This window comes from Hippopotamus amphibius, unplaced genomic scaffold (genome assembly GCF_030028045.1).
Source record: "Hippopotamus amphibius kiboko isolate mHipAmp2 unplaced genomic scaffold, mHipAmp2.hap2 H_1, whole genome shotgun sequence".
Lineage (NCBI taxonomy): Eukaryota > Metazoa > Chordata > Mammalia > Artiodactyla > Hippopotamidae > Hippopotamus > Hippopotamus amphibius.
Window position 1 is genome coordinate 110,371 of NW_026648280.1, and position 21,160 is coordinate 131,530.

Here is a 21,160-nt window from a genome sequence, read left to right on the forward strand (position 1 = left end):
TGCAGCAACAAAGACCCAATGCAGCCAAAAATAAATACAAAAGTAAATAATTTAAAAAATAAAATAAAATAAAACTTAAACCTGCAGTGTTATATGTCAATTATGTCTCAATAAGACTAGGAAAAAAACCTACAGACATGGATGCCTTCAGCAAGTGCTCCATGGAGGAGCTTACGGTCTCAGTTTATTCTGCTGAGGAGGGTGTTTAGTAACATGAAATGTATAGCACAGCCAAACACTGCACTCTCTCTCTCTCTCACACACACACACACACGTGTAAAACACACAAACACTTTAATATACATGCATGTGCATTTAGGAAACAACCTAAATATCCATCAACAGATGAATGGATACAGAAGATGTGGTACATATATACAATGGAATATTACTCAGCCATAGGAAAGAATGAAATAATGCCACTTGCAGCAACATGGATGGACCTGGAGATTATTATACTAAGTGAAGTAAGTCAGACAGAGAAAGACAAATATCATAGGATATCACTTACATGTGAAATCTAAAAAAATTATACAACTGAACTTATTTCCAAAACAGAAATAGACCCACAGACATAGAAAACACACTTATGGTTACCAAAAGGAAAAGAAGGGCAGGGATAAATTAGGAGTTTGGGATTAACATATACTCACTACTATATATGAAATAAATAATACACGTACCCCAATGTTCACTGCAGCACTATTTACAATAGTCAAGACTGTTGGAAGCAACTTAAGTGTCCATCATCAGAGGAAAAGATAAAGAAGACGTGGTACATATATACAAAGGAATATTCCTCGGCCACAAAAAGGAATGAAATAATGCCATTTGCAATAATGTGGATGGACCTAGAGATTGTCATACTGAGTGAAGTAAGTCAGACAGAGACAAATATCATATGATATCACTTATATGTGAAATCTTTAAAAAAAATGGTACAAATGAACTTATTTGCAAAACAGAAGTAGAGTCACAGATGTAGAAAACAAACTTAAGGCTACCTGGGGGTAAGGGGGGAAGGATAAATTGGGAGGTTGGGACTGACACACACACCCTACTATGTATAAAATAGAGAATAAGCACTGACTGTATAGCACAGGGAACTCTACTCAATACTCTGTAATGGTCTACATGGGAAAAATATCTAAAAAAGAGCAGATATGTGTATATATGTGAGTCACTTTGCTGTACATCTGAAACTATCACAGCATTGTAAATCAACTAGACTCCAATAAAAGTTAAAAAAATAATAAATAGCAAGATCCTACTGTATAGCTCAAGGAACTCTACTCAATATTTTGTAATAACCTATAACTAGAAAAGAATCTGAAAAAGAATATATATGTATATAACTGTGCTGTACACTTGAAACTAACACAACATCGTAAATCAACTATACCTCAATAAAGAAGGAAGCCACTTTCCAAATTAAAAATATAAAACCATAGCTCATAAAAAAAGAAATGCTTTAAGATACATATATGTGCGCATGTATGTGTATGTAGCTGCATGTATCTATGTATGTATATATTTATATTTATATGAAAATATAATGTAAATATAGTGTGTGTGTATACACTATATATACACACACTAGCCACACATACGCACATATAGTCACTGATCCCTGTTATTCCTGGTATTTATGTTCTGCAAAAGCTCTGTGGACATTGAATTAGCCAGTACTGCTCCCAGGTGAACACAGGGTTAGGCTCCTGTAGCCTCTGCTTACAACATTCTCACTGACTTTTCAATATGTATCTTCGGTTCTTGTGTGCTTTGCTTCAAGTCATGTTATTCAATACATGTTGCGGATTCATTAACTTTGAGCTCACAGCCACCAGCTCTGTAATTTACGGCTGAAACAAAGCTCTCCCAACACACGTACTTTCTCCAAGAAGGCACATCACAGCCTTCTTGTACTCAGGACACTAGACAGTACTTCACCACGATGCTTAGGGGTCATGGTAGACATCGATGTCACCAACAGAAAGCACAACGATGCAAAGGAAAAAAAAAAAAGACCCCAAATAGACCATGGAAAGAACCCTCGTTTACAGGAGGAGAGCTGAGGCAGGAAGGCAGCTGGGAACACGTATGTCCAAATTTTTCACTGCTCTGTGCATGTCTGTGAATGACCGTGAAAGCGCCCCGAGTACGGATTCTGTGGTTACAAAGAGATTTTAGTGAGTAGATGGAGTCACAAACGTGGGACTCACAAATAATGAAACTCCACTCTCTTTATACACATAAATATATACATATGCATGTAAACATATGTATCTGTTCACGCATCCCCATTTCTCATTAGGCTCTAGTCAATATTCACGCCTTCTGTTACTCAAGGCTTCAAGACCAGAAAAAAATGAGTCTCTACTATATGATTCCATTCTGCTAGAAGTTCAAAAACAAGCAAAACTAGGACAATAGGGCAATAGAAATCAAAGTGACAGTTGTCTATGGGAATAGAATTGATGGAGGGAAAACTGGGGAACCCTCTCTGGTGTTAGAAGTGTGCTATGCCTTGATGAAGATGGGACAAGGGTATGTAGATTTATTAAAACTTAGCAAATTGTACACTTAAGGTTGGTGTATTTCACTTTGTGTCAAGCATACCTCAATACAAAAAAAAAATAGGTTTATAGGCAAAAAAAGAAAAAGCTTTAAGATTTTCTCCACCTTTGAACCCTTGTGCCCAAGCTTTCTGGGGCCTCTGATTCTCTTTTCCATTTACTCTGCTTTCTTCTCATGTAGCTGTTTCCTCATTTGTTACAGCCCAATTCCCCTCATCAAAGAGGACTACCTGGGGCACCTTATCAAAGCAAGTCCCTCTTTACCACCAATTATCCTTTATTCATTCAATATTTGAGCGCTTATGACGTCCTAGATTCTGAGCTAGGTGCTAGGATGTCACTGACGAACAAGAGAGGTAAGCGAGTTGCTCACCTGCACTTCACATTTATGAATTGTATTGTTCACATCTTCTCTGTCCTGACCAATATTTGATATTTTTGTTTTTTCGGGGGTGTTTTGTTGTTGGCCACACAGCTTGTGGGATCTTAGTTTCCTGACGAGTGATTGCACCTGGGTCCTCTGCAGAGAAAGCATGGAATCCTAACCACTGGACCGCCAGGGAATTCCCAATATTTGATATATTCGTAACATCAGCTATTGGGTGAGGTGTGTTAATGTCTCACGTCATATTTGGGGGTTTGTCTATTCCCCCTTTTTAGTGCCAGGTTTCGCTTTACCTATTTCAAAGGAGTGTTATGACACAAGTTTAGGTTTACAGTATCCTCCTGTGATACTTACCCCCTTTTCATCATGAAATGGCCCTTTTACGTATTTAATATTCCCGTATTAAATATTACATTTCTGACAACAATACAGCTATTCCAGCTTTCTTCTGGGTAGGGTTTTCATAGCATGGTTCCCCACCATTTTACTTCCTACTTGTCTGGGTGTGTTTTTACTTAAGGTTCATCTCTTAGAGTGGCATCTAATTAAGTTTTTTTTTTAATATGCTGATATAATCCTCTTTGTTTTTTAGAGTCGGAACCATGATCTTACTCCACTACGTGCTTTCTTATTCAGGTAGCCAATAGGAGTGGCTAGTAAAGTGTTTAATTCTACAGCACCCAACCCCAACCCCATCGTGTATACCGGGTTCTTACCGGTCAGCTCCATCTGCACCCGAAGACACAGTTCCGTCTGGTTCATCTTGGCAAAGATGTCGTGAGTCACCTCCCAAGCTAGGCATCCAGGGAAGTACTCGATTAAGAGATGAACCACCTCCCCCCATCGGGCTGACTTCAGCTGGTCCCAGGTGACCTGGATGGAGCAGGTCTGGGGCTCTCTTCCACTAAAAGCTGCTTGAACCTTTGCAGATTCTCCTTGCTTAAATACACCATGTACAGCATGACTCCATTTTTGAAAGGGAAGGTGGAGGAGGAAGAGGATGTGAAGAAAGAAGGTGAGTGAGAGGAGAAAGAAGGCGGGGAAGAACAGGAGGAAGAGTCAGAGTTCGAATTCACATCACACATCTTTACTCAAGGCCGAGAGCCTCAGCACCAGTGGACCAGTTGGAAGAGAGAAGAGATGCGACCTGTGGAGACAGGAAGGTGTGAGAACATGAAAACACCCCCGAAGGGGATGGCCGTATTTCATCCATTATCTGATGGAGGGGACTGTGTGCTGGGTACTCTCCTTTCCTCCCTTCCTCACAGATCCTCTGGCCTGTGGAAAAACCTGGGGGCCCACCCAGTGCTGGGACTCAGCGTTTAGACTCAAATCCACTTGGTAGTTTTTACCCTCTGTGCCACTTTTTAGCAAGGTAATAAGTGGGAAAATTGCAAAAGCTCTTTGTGCCTATTTCTCCTCTCTGATGCTGGGATCTTACCGTGTCGGCTCTTGGGCTCATAAGGATTCTCAAAGAGATACACCCACAAGTACATTTAAGACAGTGCCTGGTGCATCACAGCTCACAGGGACTCGAGGCTTCCTTCTGCACCGTGATTATTTTAAAGGCTCAGTGGGGGTTTATAAAAAGCACCTGAAAGCAAAAGGTATGTTACTCCCTTCTATGCATCTTCTTGCATCTTCTCCACCACCACATCTGCCTTTTGTCTTCTTCCATCGTGTTTATTGTGTGTGAAAAGTGGAATGTGGAGGAGGAGAGAACAAAGTCGCTAGCAGGAGAGGGGCTTTCACCTTGGTCTACCTACTACTCACATCCTTTGCTTCTTGAGTTAGCTTTTACATATTAGCATCTTTTAACTCTCATCCCCATCACCCGAGAACTTCCTGGCTGCATAAGTCATCGTGTGTTGGGCACTGACTCAAAGTTTTTATCTCCTTCAATTCACTCCAGTGGTTTTGGAGAATTGCAAACTCCCTGTGGATGACAACCATCTCTCAAGTAGCCACTCAGCCTTCACCTCCACTCTTGATTCTGTTATTCTGATATTTGAGCAAACAGAAAAAGTCTACATGAAGATAAAAGGATCTTCAATAAACAACCTAACTTTACACCTCAAGCAACTGAAAAAAGAAGAACAAGCTACGCCCAATTGGACCTGGTGAGCTCAAGTATCTGACATAGAAACTGTAAGAAAGTGATGTGGAAAAATAGGAGGTAGAAAAGAGAGAAAGAGGAAAAAATAAAACCACTCACCACTAAAGGGAATTAGGCTTCCTGTCTCCTTCCTGTCACAAACATCTCCCAGAGAAGAAAGAAAAAGCACTTGGTCTGCCCCACCTTCCACCTTAATAGGCTCTGGGGTTCCAGGCAGTGTGCATCCTCCCTTCCTGTTGGCTGGGGCTGGCCTGTTACCATTCTTTGTGGGACAGATTTGAGAGCATTTAGCATCCTCGACCAGAGGTATCGGGCTAGGAGCCTTATTCTCACAGGTGCTTCCAGTTTGTGAAGGATCTGCTCGCCTACCTCTTAGATTCAGAAGAACAAGCAACTTTGGGAAATCACAGGTTTGGAGGGTTTCCCAAACTCATAGAGGGCTCACACCATCCTCAGCCCAAATGGGCTGCACTCAGTGGAAAACATCCAGAGCAATGAATTGGATGATCTTGTTCACATGACCATCCCCCCTATTTGGAATGTAATTTTACTAAGCAAAAGGAGAGGTTCAGTGTCACCAGGACCCAATGTGGGTCCCAAAGCAATAGGCCTGTCAGACAGAGACAGAGCATGTAGGAAAGTCTGTCTCTCTCTCACACACACACACACACACACACACACACACACTTTGGTAGTAGATTTCCATGGGGTCTTTTGAGTTTCCTGATATGCAATCAAGTCACCTGTGCATATAATTTTACCTGTTCCTTTCCAATTCTTATGCCTTTCTCTAATTGCTTCCTAATTGCTGATTTAAATATAAAATTACCTACAATTGTCAACTGCCTGGAGGCCCAGAGCCTTTTAAGGTGGAAGGTGGGGCAGACCAAGTGCATTATCTTTCTGCTTTGGGAGATGTTTGTGACAGGAGCCAGGAAGCCTAATTCCCTCCAGGGGTGAGTTAAATCAGTTAAATTTGCTAATTTAATTGGCTAATACCTCCAACATGCTGTTAGTTAGTGGTGCCTGTGGACCATCTGTCTTGTTCCTGATGGAACAGTTCACGGGTGGTTTTCCGGGCATTGGGAGAAGAAATGGTCCCTAGATGATGTTGCCTCTGTGATTTTCAGGCCTCATGGACTCTTTTCTTTTTTTTAATTTTATTAAAGTATAGTTGATGTACAATGCTGTGTTAATTTCTGCTATAAAGCAAAGTGATTCAGTTATACATGTATATATACATTCTTTTTAATAGTTTTTTCCATGACGGTTTATCCCAGGAAATTGAATATAGTTCCCTGAGCTACACAGTAGGATCTTGTTGTTTTTCCATTCAATATATAATAGCTTGCATCTGCTAACCCTAAACTCCCAATCCTTCCCTCCCCCCCCACCTCCCCCTTGGCATCCACCAGTCTGTTCTCTGTGTCTGAGGCCTCAGGGACTCGAGTCCTCTCATCTTTCACTGCTCTACAAGACCCATCAGGTGGTAGGAAAGGTATTCACATCAGTGGCCTTTGGCTGAAGTGGAAGATTCCATTTACATCAAAAGGGTTTTTAATTAAAAACCTATCTCTAGGGACTTCCCTGGTGGTGCAGTGATTAAGAATTCGCCTGCCAATGCAGGAGACATGGTTCGAGCCCTGGTGTGGGAAGATCCCACACGCCACGAAGCAACTAAGCCCGTGAGCCACAACTGCTGAGCCCATGCACCACAACTACAGAAGCCTGAGCACCTACTAGCACCCATGCTCCACAAGAGGAGCCACTGCAACGAGAAGCCCTTGCACCACAAGGAAGAGTAGCCTCTGCTCACAGCAACTAGAGAAAGCCTGTGCACAGCAAAGAAGACCCAACGCAGCCAAAATAAATTAATTACTTAATTAATTTAAAAAACCTCTGCCTCTCCTCGCCCAGCTAGGGATGATTTACACCTGAAAGAGAAGGACTCAGCAATTACTTATAGCAGCTGGGGCTTGCTGGCTTCTTGCCCAATCCAGAGACACGCGGCAACAGAGGGGGCGGGGAGCCCGGAGACAGACCTGATAGGAGCTGGAGGGACCCGAGGGCCAATCACGGGCTGAGGGTGGGGGTGGGAGGGCGTGGAGATGGCTATTTCTTTGAGTTTCCCTGCATCGGCCATCAAGAAGCTTGTATGGGATTAGAAGTCTGGTAAGTGATGTCTGCTTTCTCTGTGGTTCCAAACTTTACCTTTCTCTGCATCTCTCCACCTGTTGGATTCTGCTGCTGTTTTCTTTACTGTTTCTTAAAAAACAAAACAAAACAAAAAAAACACAGCTCTATTGAGGTGTGTTTAATATACGGAAAAAAACCTGCACATATTTAACACATGCAGCTTGATGAGTTTGGACACAGGCGTACACCACAATCAAAGGGAAAGACACAACCAGCACCTCTGAAAGTTTATTTGTGTCTGTGTGTGTGTGTGTGTGTGTGTGTGTGTGGGAGGAGGAGGAGGAGGAACATTTAACGTGAGAGCTTCCCTCTTAGAATTTTCAGGGTACAATACAGTATTGAGGACCATGGGCACTGTGCTGTGGGGCAGAGCCCCAGAGCTCATCTGCTTGCATAACTGACACTTTATACCGTGGGAGGTACATGCAATAGGGTTTTATTCAGCCTTAAAAAAGAAGACACTGCCATGTGTGACAGCGTGGACGAAGCTGGAGAACAGCATCCTGAGGGAAGTAAGCCAGTCCCAGAAGGAAGCCACCCAGTACCTGTGAGGCACTGAACAGACGCCAACTTTTGGAAGCAGAGACTAGAACAGTGGTTACCAGGGGCTTGGGGGAGCGGAAAATGGGGAGTTGTTGTTGCTGCGTTTTCTTCATGAGCAGGAATCTGGACCCCCTTTCCTCTCATTTGAAGCCTCCCCCTTTCTAGACCCAAGAGATTCTCCAGGTCTTTGAGAAATTGCCACTGAATTTCTCCCTTCTTGTATTTTCTCCGTGCAGGGTTTCTGCACTTGTGTTCACTGCCCACTGTCCTGTCAGCCTCTTTCCACCCTCCTTGCCTCAATCTGACGCATCCTTCAAGTCTCTTATAATCCCCTTTCCTGGTCTTGCTTGTACGCGGTATAACCTCATGGCCCCTGTGGGAGCCCGTCGCACACCCAACACACGTGATACGAATTACAGTTGGTCCTCCTTACTGACGGCTTCCGTATGTGGGGGTGTGTGTGTGTGTGTGTGTGTGTGTGTGTGAGTTCACCTGCTCGCCAGTTTATTCATAACTGCCCAAATCAGTACTCGTGGTGCTTTCCCCGGTCATTCTTAGGAGTGCACAGAAAGGTTGAAATTGTTTTTCCATTTTTAAAAATTACAGTATTGTTGATTTACAAAGTTGTGTTAATTACTGCTTAACAGCAGAGTGATTCAGTTATACATATATACGTATACATACATTATCCTTCACGTTCTTTTCCATGGTCGTTTATGACAGTATTGAATACAGTTCCCTGTGCTGTACCGTAGGACCTTGGTGTTTATCCATTCTATATTGAATAATAATTTTCCTCAGCGAATCCCAGACTCCTAATTCAACCCATCCCCTGCGTGTTCACTTCGTTATGGAGATGTGTTTAAATCTCCGATAAATCGTCCTCTGAGTTCTGTCTTTGCTTCCTATATTGTGAAGCTGTCCCTAAAATGCTTCATTGCTGCATAAAATGTTCGACTTGCTCTGTCTTCTTGCTGGGCTGATTCGATCATGAAGTGTGCTCTGTGTTCAGTAACAATTTTGCCTTCAAATCTATTTTGGTAATGATATAGCTGGTTACGGTGTGCAGGCTGCACTTTTCCCCATTAATTTACTTTAAATGCTTTATGTTCTTGTACTCGAAGTGTATCTTTTATTGTTAATACTTTTTATTTTTAATCTAGTTTGACAGGTAGTGCTCTTTAGTGTTTAGCACCCTTATGTTCATATAATTGCTGACACATTTGAAATTTAGCATATTATCTTCCTAGTTTTTGTTCCTTTTTTTTCTATCTTTTTTAAAATAAATTTATTTCTTGGCTGCATTGGGTCTTCATTGCGGCACACAGGCTTTCCCTAGTTGTGGCGAGCGGGGGCTACTCTTCGTTGCGGTGCACAGGCTTCTTACTGCAGTGGCTTCTCTTGTTGCGGAGCACGGGCTCTAGGCGCGCGGGCTTAATTGCTCCACAGCTTGTGGGATCTTCCCGGCCCAGGGATCGAACCCGTGTCCCCTGCATTGGCAGGCGGATTCTGTGCCACAAGGGAAGCCCCTCCTATCATTTTTTTGAATAAGCTAAATACTTTACATTCATTTTTTTTCTTTAACTAGTCACATTCTTTTATTCTTAGAGTGGTTGCTCCTGAGAGGTCAGTATTCATCTTTGACCAGTAGTTCCCCTGAGATTACATCCTGACTTTATGATCAATGCACGAACATTGAAATGGTTTTGCTTTGTTTCCTTTCCTTTCATCCCTTGGGTTAATGTTTTCATATTTTACTGCGTATGTTATAGACTCCACGAGATGTTGTCAAGGGTTAATTCCTTCACATTTATTCACACACCGTCCACGTCTATGCTCTTTGTTCCTTTCTGTGCTGCTGTACTTGCATCTGGAAAGGCTTTTGGGTGGTTTTCAGTGGTACACATGTCTGCTGACAATGAATTCTGGTTTTAAAAAAATTTAGGATTTTCCAGCTTTGTCGACATAAGGTTGACAAATAAAAACTGTAGATATTTAAGTTGTACGTAATGATTTTTAAATGTTCTCAACGTGGTGATTTAACAGATCCACGTGTGAGATGACCACCCCAGCCAAGTGACTGAGCCCGCCCTTCCCGTCACACGGTCGCCGTTGTGTGTGGTGAGAACACTTAGGACCTGCTCTTTGCAGATTCCAGGTACACAGTAGACTACCCTTAACTGCAGCCACCACGGTGTGCGTTACTCCCCAGACATTATTCACCTTGTAACAGGAACGCGTGCCCTTTGACCAACATCTCCCAATTCTCCACCCCCACCCCGCACCCCAGCCCCTGGCTACTCAGATTTTGGGTGGAAATTTTTATGCTTTTCCTTCGTTTTTAAAGGACATTTTCACGGGACATGGAATCCAAGTGGCAGGGTTTTTTTCTTTTCCTTTATAGCCTTGTGAAGATGTCATTTCATTTTCACTTTTAGAACATGGAATTGGTAAACATAATTGTGTGACTGGTTGTGTAGAGAATGTACTGAGGGTAACAGTTCATGGTATATAAGAAGTGCTTCGTATTGTTGATGAAAATAATAAACAATCTATAATAAGAAGAGAAGAGTTATTTCCGCCAAACTGAGAGCTATAGCCTGGGAAACAGCCTCTCTGAGGGGATTTCTACAAAGAGATAAGGGAGGAACCAGTAACACATGATTTATTTCGGGGGGTGGGGCAGGGAAATACATGTAGTCAAGCAGACATCTTTGTAAAAGATGACCACTGGTCACAAAGAACAGGTATCTCAAGTGGATGATTTTAGTGTTTTCCTGTGTATGGGAAGATGCGAGAGTTTAGGGTCACTGAAGTTCTTCCTTAGACGTGCCTCTTCACTGTGTAGGAGCCCGGGTGCTGTGTAGGTGGGCGACTGCAGGGGGTTGAGACTTAACCCTTCGTATAACTGGACGATGGGCCACACGTGGTGGTCACAGCAGATGCACAATGTGTGTCTGACATCCGGGGACAGGCTGCTCTCACCAGCATCAAGCTCAGGCCAAATCAGGTACCAGCCAGAAGGACCTCCCCATACCTCACTATGTGAAAGTTTGTCCCGGCCGTATCGGTTTTCCTTCTCCTTAGAGCTGAGGTCCTCATGTGTGCCCAGAGCTGTTCTAGGCGTTGGTGGTGCAGCCAAGGACAGGCAAGGTCTGTGTTCAAAGCGCGTTGACGTTCTTGTGCAGCAGAGAGAGAGAGAAATAAGCACACACACAGGGAGCGGGAGGTGCTGTGTGGAGAAAACAGAACACGTGGGTAGATGAGACAGTCTTGAAGGAGGTGAACGTCACGGTTCGTGGTCTCAGCTGTCTGTTTTCTACAGGTGCTATTTGTTTCCTGGCTGTACCCATTCTTGAGTGAAGCCGGAAACCTTGTGTGTTGGGCCAGATGACCTCCTCTGCTGGCATCTTTGTATACAATGGCTCCAGTGATAAGCTACTGTGTCACCTGATGGGCTTGGATCAGTGTCAACTGGAGGAATTCAAACTTTGCCTCCAGTCCGCACAGCAGCTGCCTGAGAACGTCCGGAAGATGGCCTGGGCAGACTTGAAAGCCATCAGTCCCACTAACCTGCTCTGTCTGATGAAGGAACATTTATCAGTAAGGCAGGTATGGGCCATGACCCTCCATGTCTTCGAGCACATGAAGCTGACGTCACTATGGGAGCAAATGAGAGCAGAGATGACAGGTGAGTGGGTCTGTGAGGGGGAGAGGCTGCCTGGTGCTCATGGGGGCGGGGAGGGTGCTGCTGGAGTTTTATGGGGTCCTTCCAAATTGCTGGTCTCCCCCAAGAAAGAGTCTCCCTTATGGGCTATGAAAGTTTAAAGGTATAAAGGCTATGAAGGTTTTTTTTTAATTAATTAATTAATTTATTGGCTGCATTGCATCTTCAGTGCTGCACAGGGGCTTTCTCTAGTTGCAGTGAGCAGGGGTTACTCTTCATTGTGGTGCCTGGCATCCTCATTGTGGTGGCTTCTCTTATTGCAGAGCACAGGGTCTAGGTGCGCGGGCTTCAGTAGTTGTGGCACACCGGCTTAGTTGCTCCGCGGCATGTGGGATCTTCCTAGAGCAGGGATCGAACCCTGTGTCCTCTGCGTTGGCAGGTGAATTCTTAACCACTGCACCACCAGGGAAGTCCCAAAGGCTGTGAAAGTTTAAAGGTAAAAAGGCTATGAAAGTTTGGAGCTCTAGCCTGGGAGGGGATAGTGATGAAAGCAAGAGGAGGGAATTCAAAGATGCACATTCAGTTCTGTTCCAAGGCTGCTTTTGAAAATGCGAATTTATTCCAATGCAGTTGTTGCCTTAGGGAATGATGTGAGCACCACAGGAATTTCGTGTTTGCTTATACATGACTTTTTCCCAAGAGAAACTCTAGGTACATGCAACCCCCCCGAAACAACAAAACACAAAAGTGTACCCTGCTGTAGTATGTATTTTTTTATTGTAGTATTGTGTTTGTTGTAGCATTGCAGTATTTATTTATTGTACTAGTCATGTGTTTCATAGCTAGTTAGCAAGTGTAAAACTGTGCTAACGTTTTAATCATCTGTCTTTTTCAAATATATCCTGGACATATTTTCCTTTAAAATAAAAACCCATCTGTTCTTGGTTTTGTTTTACCATACACCTTCACCTGCTGCAGTCTTAGGAATGCACGTGTCACCCTATGGAAGAACCTCTGAGACCTGTAGAAAACCCCCTCTGCCGGGGCCTGTTACGTGCCAGGCACTGATCTAGATGCTCTCTGTGCGTGGGTCCTGACTTCTCACCGTCCCATAAGGAGAAGGTACCGTTATTCCTGTTTCACAGACAAGGAAACGGAGGCACAAAGCTCAAGTAAATCGCCCAAGGTCACGGAGCTGGGATGAGAAGCCAACAGTGGGTCCCCACATCCTCTGTGCTTGACCGTGTGCTGCTTCTCTTGCCCCAGAATGAGGGCACGAGTTCAAGGAGAGGGGATGAGAGTTGACAACGTGCAGTCTTCCCTGTCAGCTTTGGGCGTGGGAGGCTGTGCGTCACGGCAATTCAGGCCTGGCGCGTCTTCTGGGTGGGAGGAGGGGAGGGGGACTCCATTTCCCTGCATCTTCCCTCCCTCATCCCCCTCCCCCCTCCCCATCACAAATCCCTTACACACCCCTGTCTGGAACAGGCAGATGTTGGGCAGAGAGCTAGGGACCGGGGTCTAGAATCCTTCAATCCCGTTTGGCAACCGCAGAGGGAGACACCTGCACAGAGGAGAACGCCATTAAAGGAAGAACTTCCCTCCTGGCCCCTGGTCCTAACTGGCACTGTCAGTGCCCTGCTTGAAGCTGCTTCACAGGAACCCCTTTCCCCTTCCTTACCTGGTTCCCAGCTGGCCTCCTAAAGGGGTGGGCGTGCAGAGGACGCCTCCTCAGCAGGAGGAAGCCCTAGGCCACACCCGTCCCGCTAGCCGCGGGAGATGGTAAAAAGGGCCCAGGGAACAGGCCAGGATGACGGACACCCCATCAACTCTTCTTCTAGGAAACACAGCTCAGCGGGAGTCTCTGTGCTTGGAAGGTGCCGTGGCAGAGGGATCTGTGAGTGTGTGAGAGCACCTGTCTGCAGGCACAGGCATGCTGTCTTTTAGGGACGGTGGGTTTAAGAGCTCAGGTTCTCACAACAGACCTGGATTCAAAGGCTGGTTCTGCCTCCCCAGCTGTAACCCTGGGCAAATCATGCACCGCTGGGCCCCATTCTCTTCCTGAAAACAGAGCTGGCTCTACCGAACTCCGAGTTTGTAGGGTGAAAGGCTTAGAAGGCACTGGGCGCAAGGTAGATTCTCCATCGTTTGTTCATCTTTGAGGCAGTTTTTCTTCTAACAGCATCACCTTCCCTGGTGGTTTCCAGATGCTACTTTGAAGATGATGCCAGACAGGCAGTATCAGAACTGGGAGGGTCTTTACCATCTCACTGTACACACCCTCCACCCCACCAAGACTAGTTCATCCGATTTTGGGGGGGTGGGGGGGCGGGGAGTTGAGTGAATCTTAAGTTCAGCAGGCTTCCACAGATGGCTAAAGGGAAGTGAGAATTGGGTTTTTTTTTTTTAAGAAAATAGATTTAAATTCCAGTCTGCTCATTTGTAACAGCCCAGCTCTTTTTTTTTTTTTTTTTTTTTTGGTACTTTCTGAATTTTTTTAAATTTTAATTTTATAGGAGTATAGTTGATTTACAATGTTGTTAGTTTCAGGTGTACAGCATAGTGGTTCAGTTATACATTTACATACATCCATTCTTTTTCAGATACTTTTTCCATATAGGTTATTATAGAATATTGAGTAGAGTTCCCTGTGCTATGCAGTAGGTCCTTGTGGGTTATCTGTCTTATATATAGTTGTATGTATATGTTAATCCCAAAGTCCTCAATTTATCCCTCCTCCCCAGAGTTTCCCTTTTAGTAACCATGAGTTTGTGTCTGATAAATGTAAGTCTGTTTCTGTTGTGTGAATAAGTTCATTTGTACCATTTTTTAAAAATTAGATTCCACATGAGTGATATCATATGATATTTGTCTTTCTCCATCTGACTTCACTTAGTATGATAACCTCCAGTTGCATCCATGTTGCTGCAAATGGCATTATTTCATTCTTTTTTATAGCTGAGTAATACTCCATTGTAAATATGTACCATAACTTCTTTACCCCTTCCTCTGCTGGTGGACACTTAGGTTGTTTCCATGTCCTGGCTATTGTAACTAGTGCTGCAATGAACACTGGGGTGCGTGTATCTTTTCGGATTACGGTTTTCTCCAGATACATGCCCAGGAGTAGAATTGTTGTATCATACGGTGCATGAGGAAGACATGGAAGGGGTTCCTTAGCTTGTGAGAAATAGGACTTTCAGAGTGGTTACGTGAAACACATGAGGGGGCTGGTGACTTCTCCCACGGCATTTTATTCCCAAGACACTAGAGTGGCTTCTGTGTGCTGGGATTGCTCTGCACACTTGGGATACATCATGAACACACACAGATCGGCTCCCTGTCTCCCCTCTAGTGTGGGGAGACGGGTGATGGGTGTGACGAGTAAGTGCATTCCAGGGTGCGCGAGAAGGTGACAAATGCAGAGGAGAGGGGAGCGGAGGGCGCGTGGGGCTGCCTGAGGGGTGTGATGCAGGAATCAGGTGCCGCATTAACCAGGACCATCAGGCACTATCGAGGCGCTAAGATTTGAGCAGAGACCTGGGGGGGGGGGGGGAGCCACGTGGATATGCAGGTGGGGGAGAAGCACTCCAGACAGGGGGCTGGCTGGATCCAAGGCCCCCAGGCAGGGGTGTGCTTTTAATGTGTGCTGTGGTGTTTGCAAAGTAGCCTGTTTGCAAAGTAGTTGGGTCCAAGAGGCTTGAAGATAAAATTTTCATTGTCTTCAATTCCAAGTCTGTCAGAGAAATAGTTGGTTCTACAAAGACCATCTGTCATTATTAACTTGTTTTTCAGCCAAGGGAGGAGGGGAATCTCACTGTCCCATCATCTCTGTTTTAATTTCAGAGACGGCACAGGTGTGGGGACCCCAAGATCCAAACCAAGAAGACCCAGAGATGCCAGAAGAAGAAACAGGTTTGGAGACTTGATAATGATCAAAGTGCTTGAGGAAGCGTTCATTTTGTGGGTTCTATAGTTGCCACTGCCTCTGAAATGTCTTCAATCTATAGTCTGCCAGAAACTTGCCAGTCTGTTCTTCCAGTGCTGCCTATTGAGTAATAGGTAGACCTTCTCTCTGGATACCATCTATGGTCTTAGGTACCAGTGTCTGTTTCTGGACTTTTTGCTTCATTAATAGTTAACTGTACTTTTTTTACACCATTTTTAAAGGTTACACTGTATTTACGGTTACTACAAAATATCAGCTATATTCCCCAGGTTGTACACCCTTGTAGCCTGTCTCGCACATAATAATTTGAACCTCCCACGTCCCCAGCCCCTCTCATGCTCCTTCCTGTGTCCTTCTCCCCACTGGCAACCACGGGTTTGTTCTCTATATCTGTGAGTCTGCTTCTTTTTTTTATCATCAATAGTTTGTTGCATTTTTTTAGATGCCACATGTAAGTGATACTGTATAGTATTTGTCTTTCTCTGTCTGTGTTAGTTCCCTTAGCATAATGCCCTTCAAGTCCATCCACGTTGCTGCAAATGGCAAAAATTTCTTTCTTTTGATGGCCAAGAAATATTCCATTGTGACTGCGTATACCACATCTTCCTTATCCATTCATCTGTTGGCGCACGCTTAAGTTGCTCCCACATTTTGGCTTTTGGGAACAATCCTGCCAAGCTGTATTTTTTTGTATCAGGGGCCCCATGGAGATTTTTCACATGGACAAAGTAATACCGATCGTGATGGAACAGTTTTGCTTGCATCGAAGAAATACATGCTGTACTTGGGTATAATCCAAAAAGAAATGCATAAAATGCAGAACTTGTAATGAAAAGCACCAGTCCTTTGCCTGACCCTGGAGTCCTGTTCTGTGGAATCAACCACATGCCACTCTTGGCTTCCACTTTGCCTATTTTATTTCTGTGCTTATAAACAATTAACATATACTGCCGTTTCTTAGGTTTTCAATCAGTTATCTGACCCCTCATTACAGCAGGTATCTCTCTTTTCATTTATCCTCCAATAAAATTATGATTTGGAGGAATAGGTATTCTGTGTCATGTGGATGTAAGTCAATGCTGAGCTGTGTCATTAGTCAGGATTACATGCTGTATTCATTTTCCAGGGCTGCTGTAATAAACTAACACAGACTGGGAGTTTAAACGATAGAAATATATTCTCTCTCAGTGCTGGAGAGAGAGAGTCTAAAACCAAGGTGTCAGCAGGGCTGTGCTCCCCCCGGAAGCTTTGGTGGGAGAATTGGTCCTCCGTTTTTCCAGCTTCCGGTGGCTGCTGGTATTCCTGGGCTTGTGGGGGCATCACTTCAGTTCCCGCCTCTGTGGTCACATGGCCTCCTCTTTTGTCTCAGAACTCTCTGCCTCTCTCTTACGGGAAAACATCTGCTTGCATTTGGGACAATCCAGGATAAGCTTCTCCTCTCAAGGTCTTTAATTACCTCTTTTGTCACATAAGGTTCAGGGTTTCGGATGTGGATGTATCTTTTGGGGGGTCACTGAGCCCACTACACATGCCTTTTTGGGAGAAGCATTTTCTGTTTTTGCTTGAGCTAATAATTGCTCTGCTTTGGTTTAACTTTCCATGCAACTATCATTGCATCATCTCAGAATTCTTTGGGAAGGATAACACCTTCACACGTATCAGGGAGTCAGTCCATTGGCTCACTTGCCATAATTTCTAGACAGTTCCGGAAGCCCCACGTCCTTCTCCAGTCCATATTGGTTGCCATCCTGGGGCTCCATTTAATCTTGAATTCCACTTTCTTTTTTTTTTTTAATTGAAGGATAGTTGATGTACAATAGTGTGTTCGCTGCAGGTGTACAGCACAGTGATTCACATGTGCGTGCGTATATATACATGTGTGCTATACACGTATTCTTTTCCAGATTCTTTTCCATTATAGGTTATTACAAACTATTGAGAGGTTATTACAAAATACTGAGTGGGAGTTCCCTGTACTATACAGCAGGTCCTTGTTGATTATCTTATTTTATATATAGTAGTGTGTATATGTTAATCCCAAACTCTTAATTTATCCCTCTCCCATTTCCCCTTTAGTAACTGTAAGTTTGTTCTCTGTGAGTCTATTTCTGTTTTGCAAATAAGTTCATTTGTATCATTTTAAAGATTCCACATATAAGCAATATCACTGATATTTGTCCGTCTGTCTGTCTGACTTACTTCACTTAGTATGATAATGTCTAGGTCCATCCATGTTGCTGGAAATGGCATTATTTCATTCTTTTTTACGGCTGAGTGATATTCCATTGTATACATGTACCACGTCTTCTTTATCCATTCCCAGTCGATGGACACTTAAGTTGCTTCCATGTCCTGGCTATTGTAAATAGTGCTGCAGTGAACATTGGAGTGCGTGTGTCTTTTCTGATTATGGTGTTCTCTGGGTATATGCCCAGTAGTGGGATTCCTGAGGCATAAGGCAGCTCTATTTTTAGTTTCTTAAGAAGACTCCATTCTTTTCTCCATAGTGGCTGCACCAATTTACATTCCCACCAACAGTGTAGGAGGGTTCCCTTTCCTCTACACCGTCTCCGGTGTTTATTATTTGTAGATTGTTTTGACGATGGGCATTCTGACCAGTGTGACGTGATACCTCACTGTAGTTTTCATTTGCATTTCTCTAATAATTAGCATTATTGAGCATCTTTCCATGTGCCATGTGGCCATCTGCTTTGCTTCACTTCTGTTTTAGACCACAGAAGGAGATACAGAGAGAGGGTGAGGACGAAAATACTGGTCCTGTGGGACAACACCCCTTGGCCTGAGGACCACATATATCTCCGCAACGTGATGGAGCAGGAACACGAAGAGCTGCGGAGCCTGCTGCATCCTAACAGGACGGGGGCCCAGCCCCTCACCGTGGTCTTGGAGGGCATGGCGGGGGTTGGCAAGACCACCCTGGCGATGAAGGCCGTGCTGCACTGGGCGCAGGGCGTGCTCTTTCAGCACCGATTCTCCTATGTTTTCTACATCAGCTGCCACAAAGTAGGAGCAACTGCCAACACCACCTTGGCTGGCCTGCTTTCCTGGGACTGGCCTGACTCTCAGGTCCCCATCGACGAGTTCAGGGGTCACCCTGAGAGGCTCCTGTTTGTCCTTGATGGCCTTGAAGAAGTGGCTGTGTCCTCCGACTTGTACGACAGCCCACCCTGCACAGACTGGTACCAGCAGCTCCCAGTGGCCAGAATCCTCCTCCACTTGTTGAAGAAGGAGTTGGTTCCCACAGCTACCTTACTGATAATTACCAGAGGCTCTATCAATAAAGATCTTAAACACTTGTTAGTGAATCCATGCTTTGTCATCAGCTCAGGATTCACAGAAGGGGACCGGGAGGAGTATCTCATCCGGTTCTTTGGTGACCAAGACAAAGCTAAGAAAATCTTGCATTGGATGAGGAAAAGGGAAACTCTCTTTCATTCCTGCTCTGCCCCCCTGGTGTGCTGGGCTGTGTGTTCCAGCCTGAAGTGGCAGATGGTAAACCCTTCTTTCCAGCTGAGCACCCAGACCGCCACCAGTCTCTACGCCTATTTTTTCTGTAGCTTGTTTGCCATGGCAGAGGTGAGTTTGTCAGATCAGAGCTCACCAGAACAGTGGAGAGCCTTCTGCTGTCTGGCCGCAGAGGGGATGTGGTTGTCAAACTTCACCTTTGCAAAAGAGGTCATGGAACGCAGGCATCTGGAAGCCTCTTTCACTGATTCTCTCTTGAGGCTGAATATTCTTCGAAAGGTCAGTGACTGTGAGGACTGCATCGCTTTCAGTCACCAAAGTTTCCAGGTATTTTTTGGGGCCATGTTCTATGTGCTCTGGGGAACGAGAGGATCCCTTGGTGGTCCCCCAAAGCATCAAGAGATGCGGGTATTCCTGAACGATGCCTTCACTAACGCAAACATCTATTGGCATCAGATGGCTCTTTTTTTCTTCGGTCTTTTAAATACAGACCTAGCAAGAGAGCTACAAGATGCTTTACATTGTGCAATGTCTCCCAGGATAATGGAGGAATTATTAGACTGGGCAGAAGACTTGGAGAAGTACAATGCTGTCTCAGTCCACTTTGAATTCCTACAGTTTTTCCAGTGCTTACATGAGACTCAGGATGAAAACTTCACAAGACGGGTTTTAAACCACGTCCTTGAAGCCGATCTTGACATCCGTGGACATCAACACCTCCGGGTGTCTTCATTTTGCCTACAGCACTGCCAGAAGTTGCGTAAGCTGAGGATCTCCGTCAGTGGTCCCATCCTCGAAACGAAATCGACGTCTGCCTTGGAGACGCTGGAGTGAGTAATGCAAAGCCATCCCTTCCCTAAATTTCTCATCTTCACAGGCTCTGCCCACGTTCTTCCATGAAAAACTGGTGTTTTATGATGGACCATACATTCTAGCTCAGCTCCAGTCTGTGAGAACACTTTCCTTTAGGTAGCGTGGAGGATTGTCTGGGTACTAACACTTCTACGTAGAGGTAGAGTTTATATCTCAGGCGCTGTGTGGTGAAGGTTGAAGTGCCAGGTATTGTGTTACAGCATCTGCTTGTGTCACACTGGCGCCCACCACTCACTGGAGGGGGATCTCTTATTGTCACTCGGAGATGAGAAAACTGGTGGATAAAAGCACAGTTTTTTAGTTAATGTGGGTATTAGGTAACCCAGCCTGGACTAACGCCCAGCTCCCTTTCAGAGCACCAGACCTTAAATAGAAGGCTGTATGCCTCTCCTTTGATCGTACATTGGAGCCAGGGTGGGGCCGGTGGTGTCAACAGAATCTTAAAGCTTGCTCTGATGAGGCTGTCCCTTCATCCTCCTGGAAGAAGAATCTTAACAATACTTGGGGTACTTTGGGTTCTTTTCCTATGACCTTATCCTGTCACTGACACTTCTGGCTTCCAGGCTGGAGGATAAGGAAACCTGACTGTTCTGCTAATTATGTCAGGTCCCAGGAACGCCTTCTAAATTCTTATCTTGAGACAGAAGCGTCTGTGTGTTCTCAAGTCCTTTCCTGTTTAACCCTCAAATCTACAAGAAGCACCAGTTCAATTTGGATTGAACCAGTTGAGAGTCTGAGTAGGCTGATTTCTTTGTGTTCACCCAGATTGGAATATTAGTAAGAGGCTTGGTTTGGGAGCCTGGAGTAATTAGTGTCAAATGCATATGGTCTATCAATAGTCCTGTCTTGAATCCCTAAAACTTAAATCGGGGATTTGACTTAGGTCGCATTCACTGTTGGGTCATGTAAGTTTCCTACTATAAGTGATTTTCCAAGGATCATCCCATTATGAGAAACAACACCCACCCAGACAACATCATTGCCTCACTTCATACGTGGTCACCCTAAGGCTTGAGGAAGCGTCAGACCTTCCCTAAAGTCGTTAACAGGTCTTCTGGTGTTATGTCCTACTTCTCTATAGCACAGCTTCTTACTGTTTTCTTTTTTCTTTTTTTCCCCTCAGTGGTCTTAAACTCTGTATATCAGTATTAACTGGGGTGTTGAACAGATGAAAGCACAGGCATACATATATAACACACACTTAAGATTGGAAACAACTACTTTAACCAATTGTAATTCTGGACTTAAGGAGTAGAATTTTATATCCTCCAGGTGCTTTCAGAATGTATTTGTTTTACTTCCCTCATCTCCTCTGAGATTAAAAAAATTTAATTTCTGCCTGTATTGCTCTTTCACTAAGATTGAGAGCCTA

At 44.4% G+C, this 21,160-nt stretch overlaps 1 protein-coding gene across 1 annotated transcript in view; it reads left to right on the forward strand.

Annotated features, from left to right (window-relative positions):
- The first annotated feature begins 3,733 nt into the window (after positions 1-3,733).
- The window catches only part of NLRP13 (NLR family pyrin domain containing 13), a 32,384-nt gene continuing 14,957 nt past the window's right edge, over positions 3,734-21,160 (forward strand). Inside the window, exons 1-6 of the mRNA XM_057719693.1 lie at positions 3,734-3,738; positions 3,891-3,976; positions 5,353-5,383; positions 11,182-11,507; positions 15,327-15,395; positions 18,161-19,745. Coding sequence (XP_057575676.1) covers positions 3,734-3,738; positions 3,891-3,976; positions 5,353-5,383; positions 11,182-11,507; positions 15,327-15,395; positions 18,161-19,745 — 2,102 coding nt within the window. The remainder of the gene's footprint in view (positions 3,739-3,890; positions 3,977-5,352; positions 5,384-11,181; positions 11,508-15,326; positions 15,396-18,160; positions 19,746-21,160) is intronic.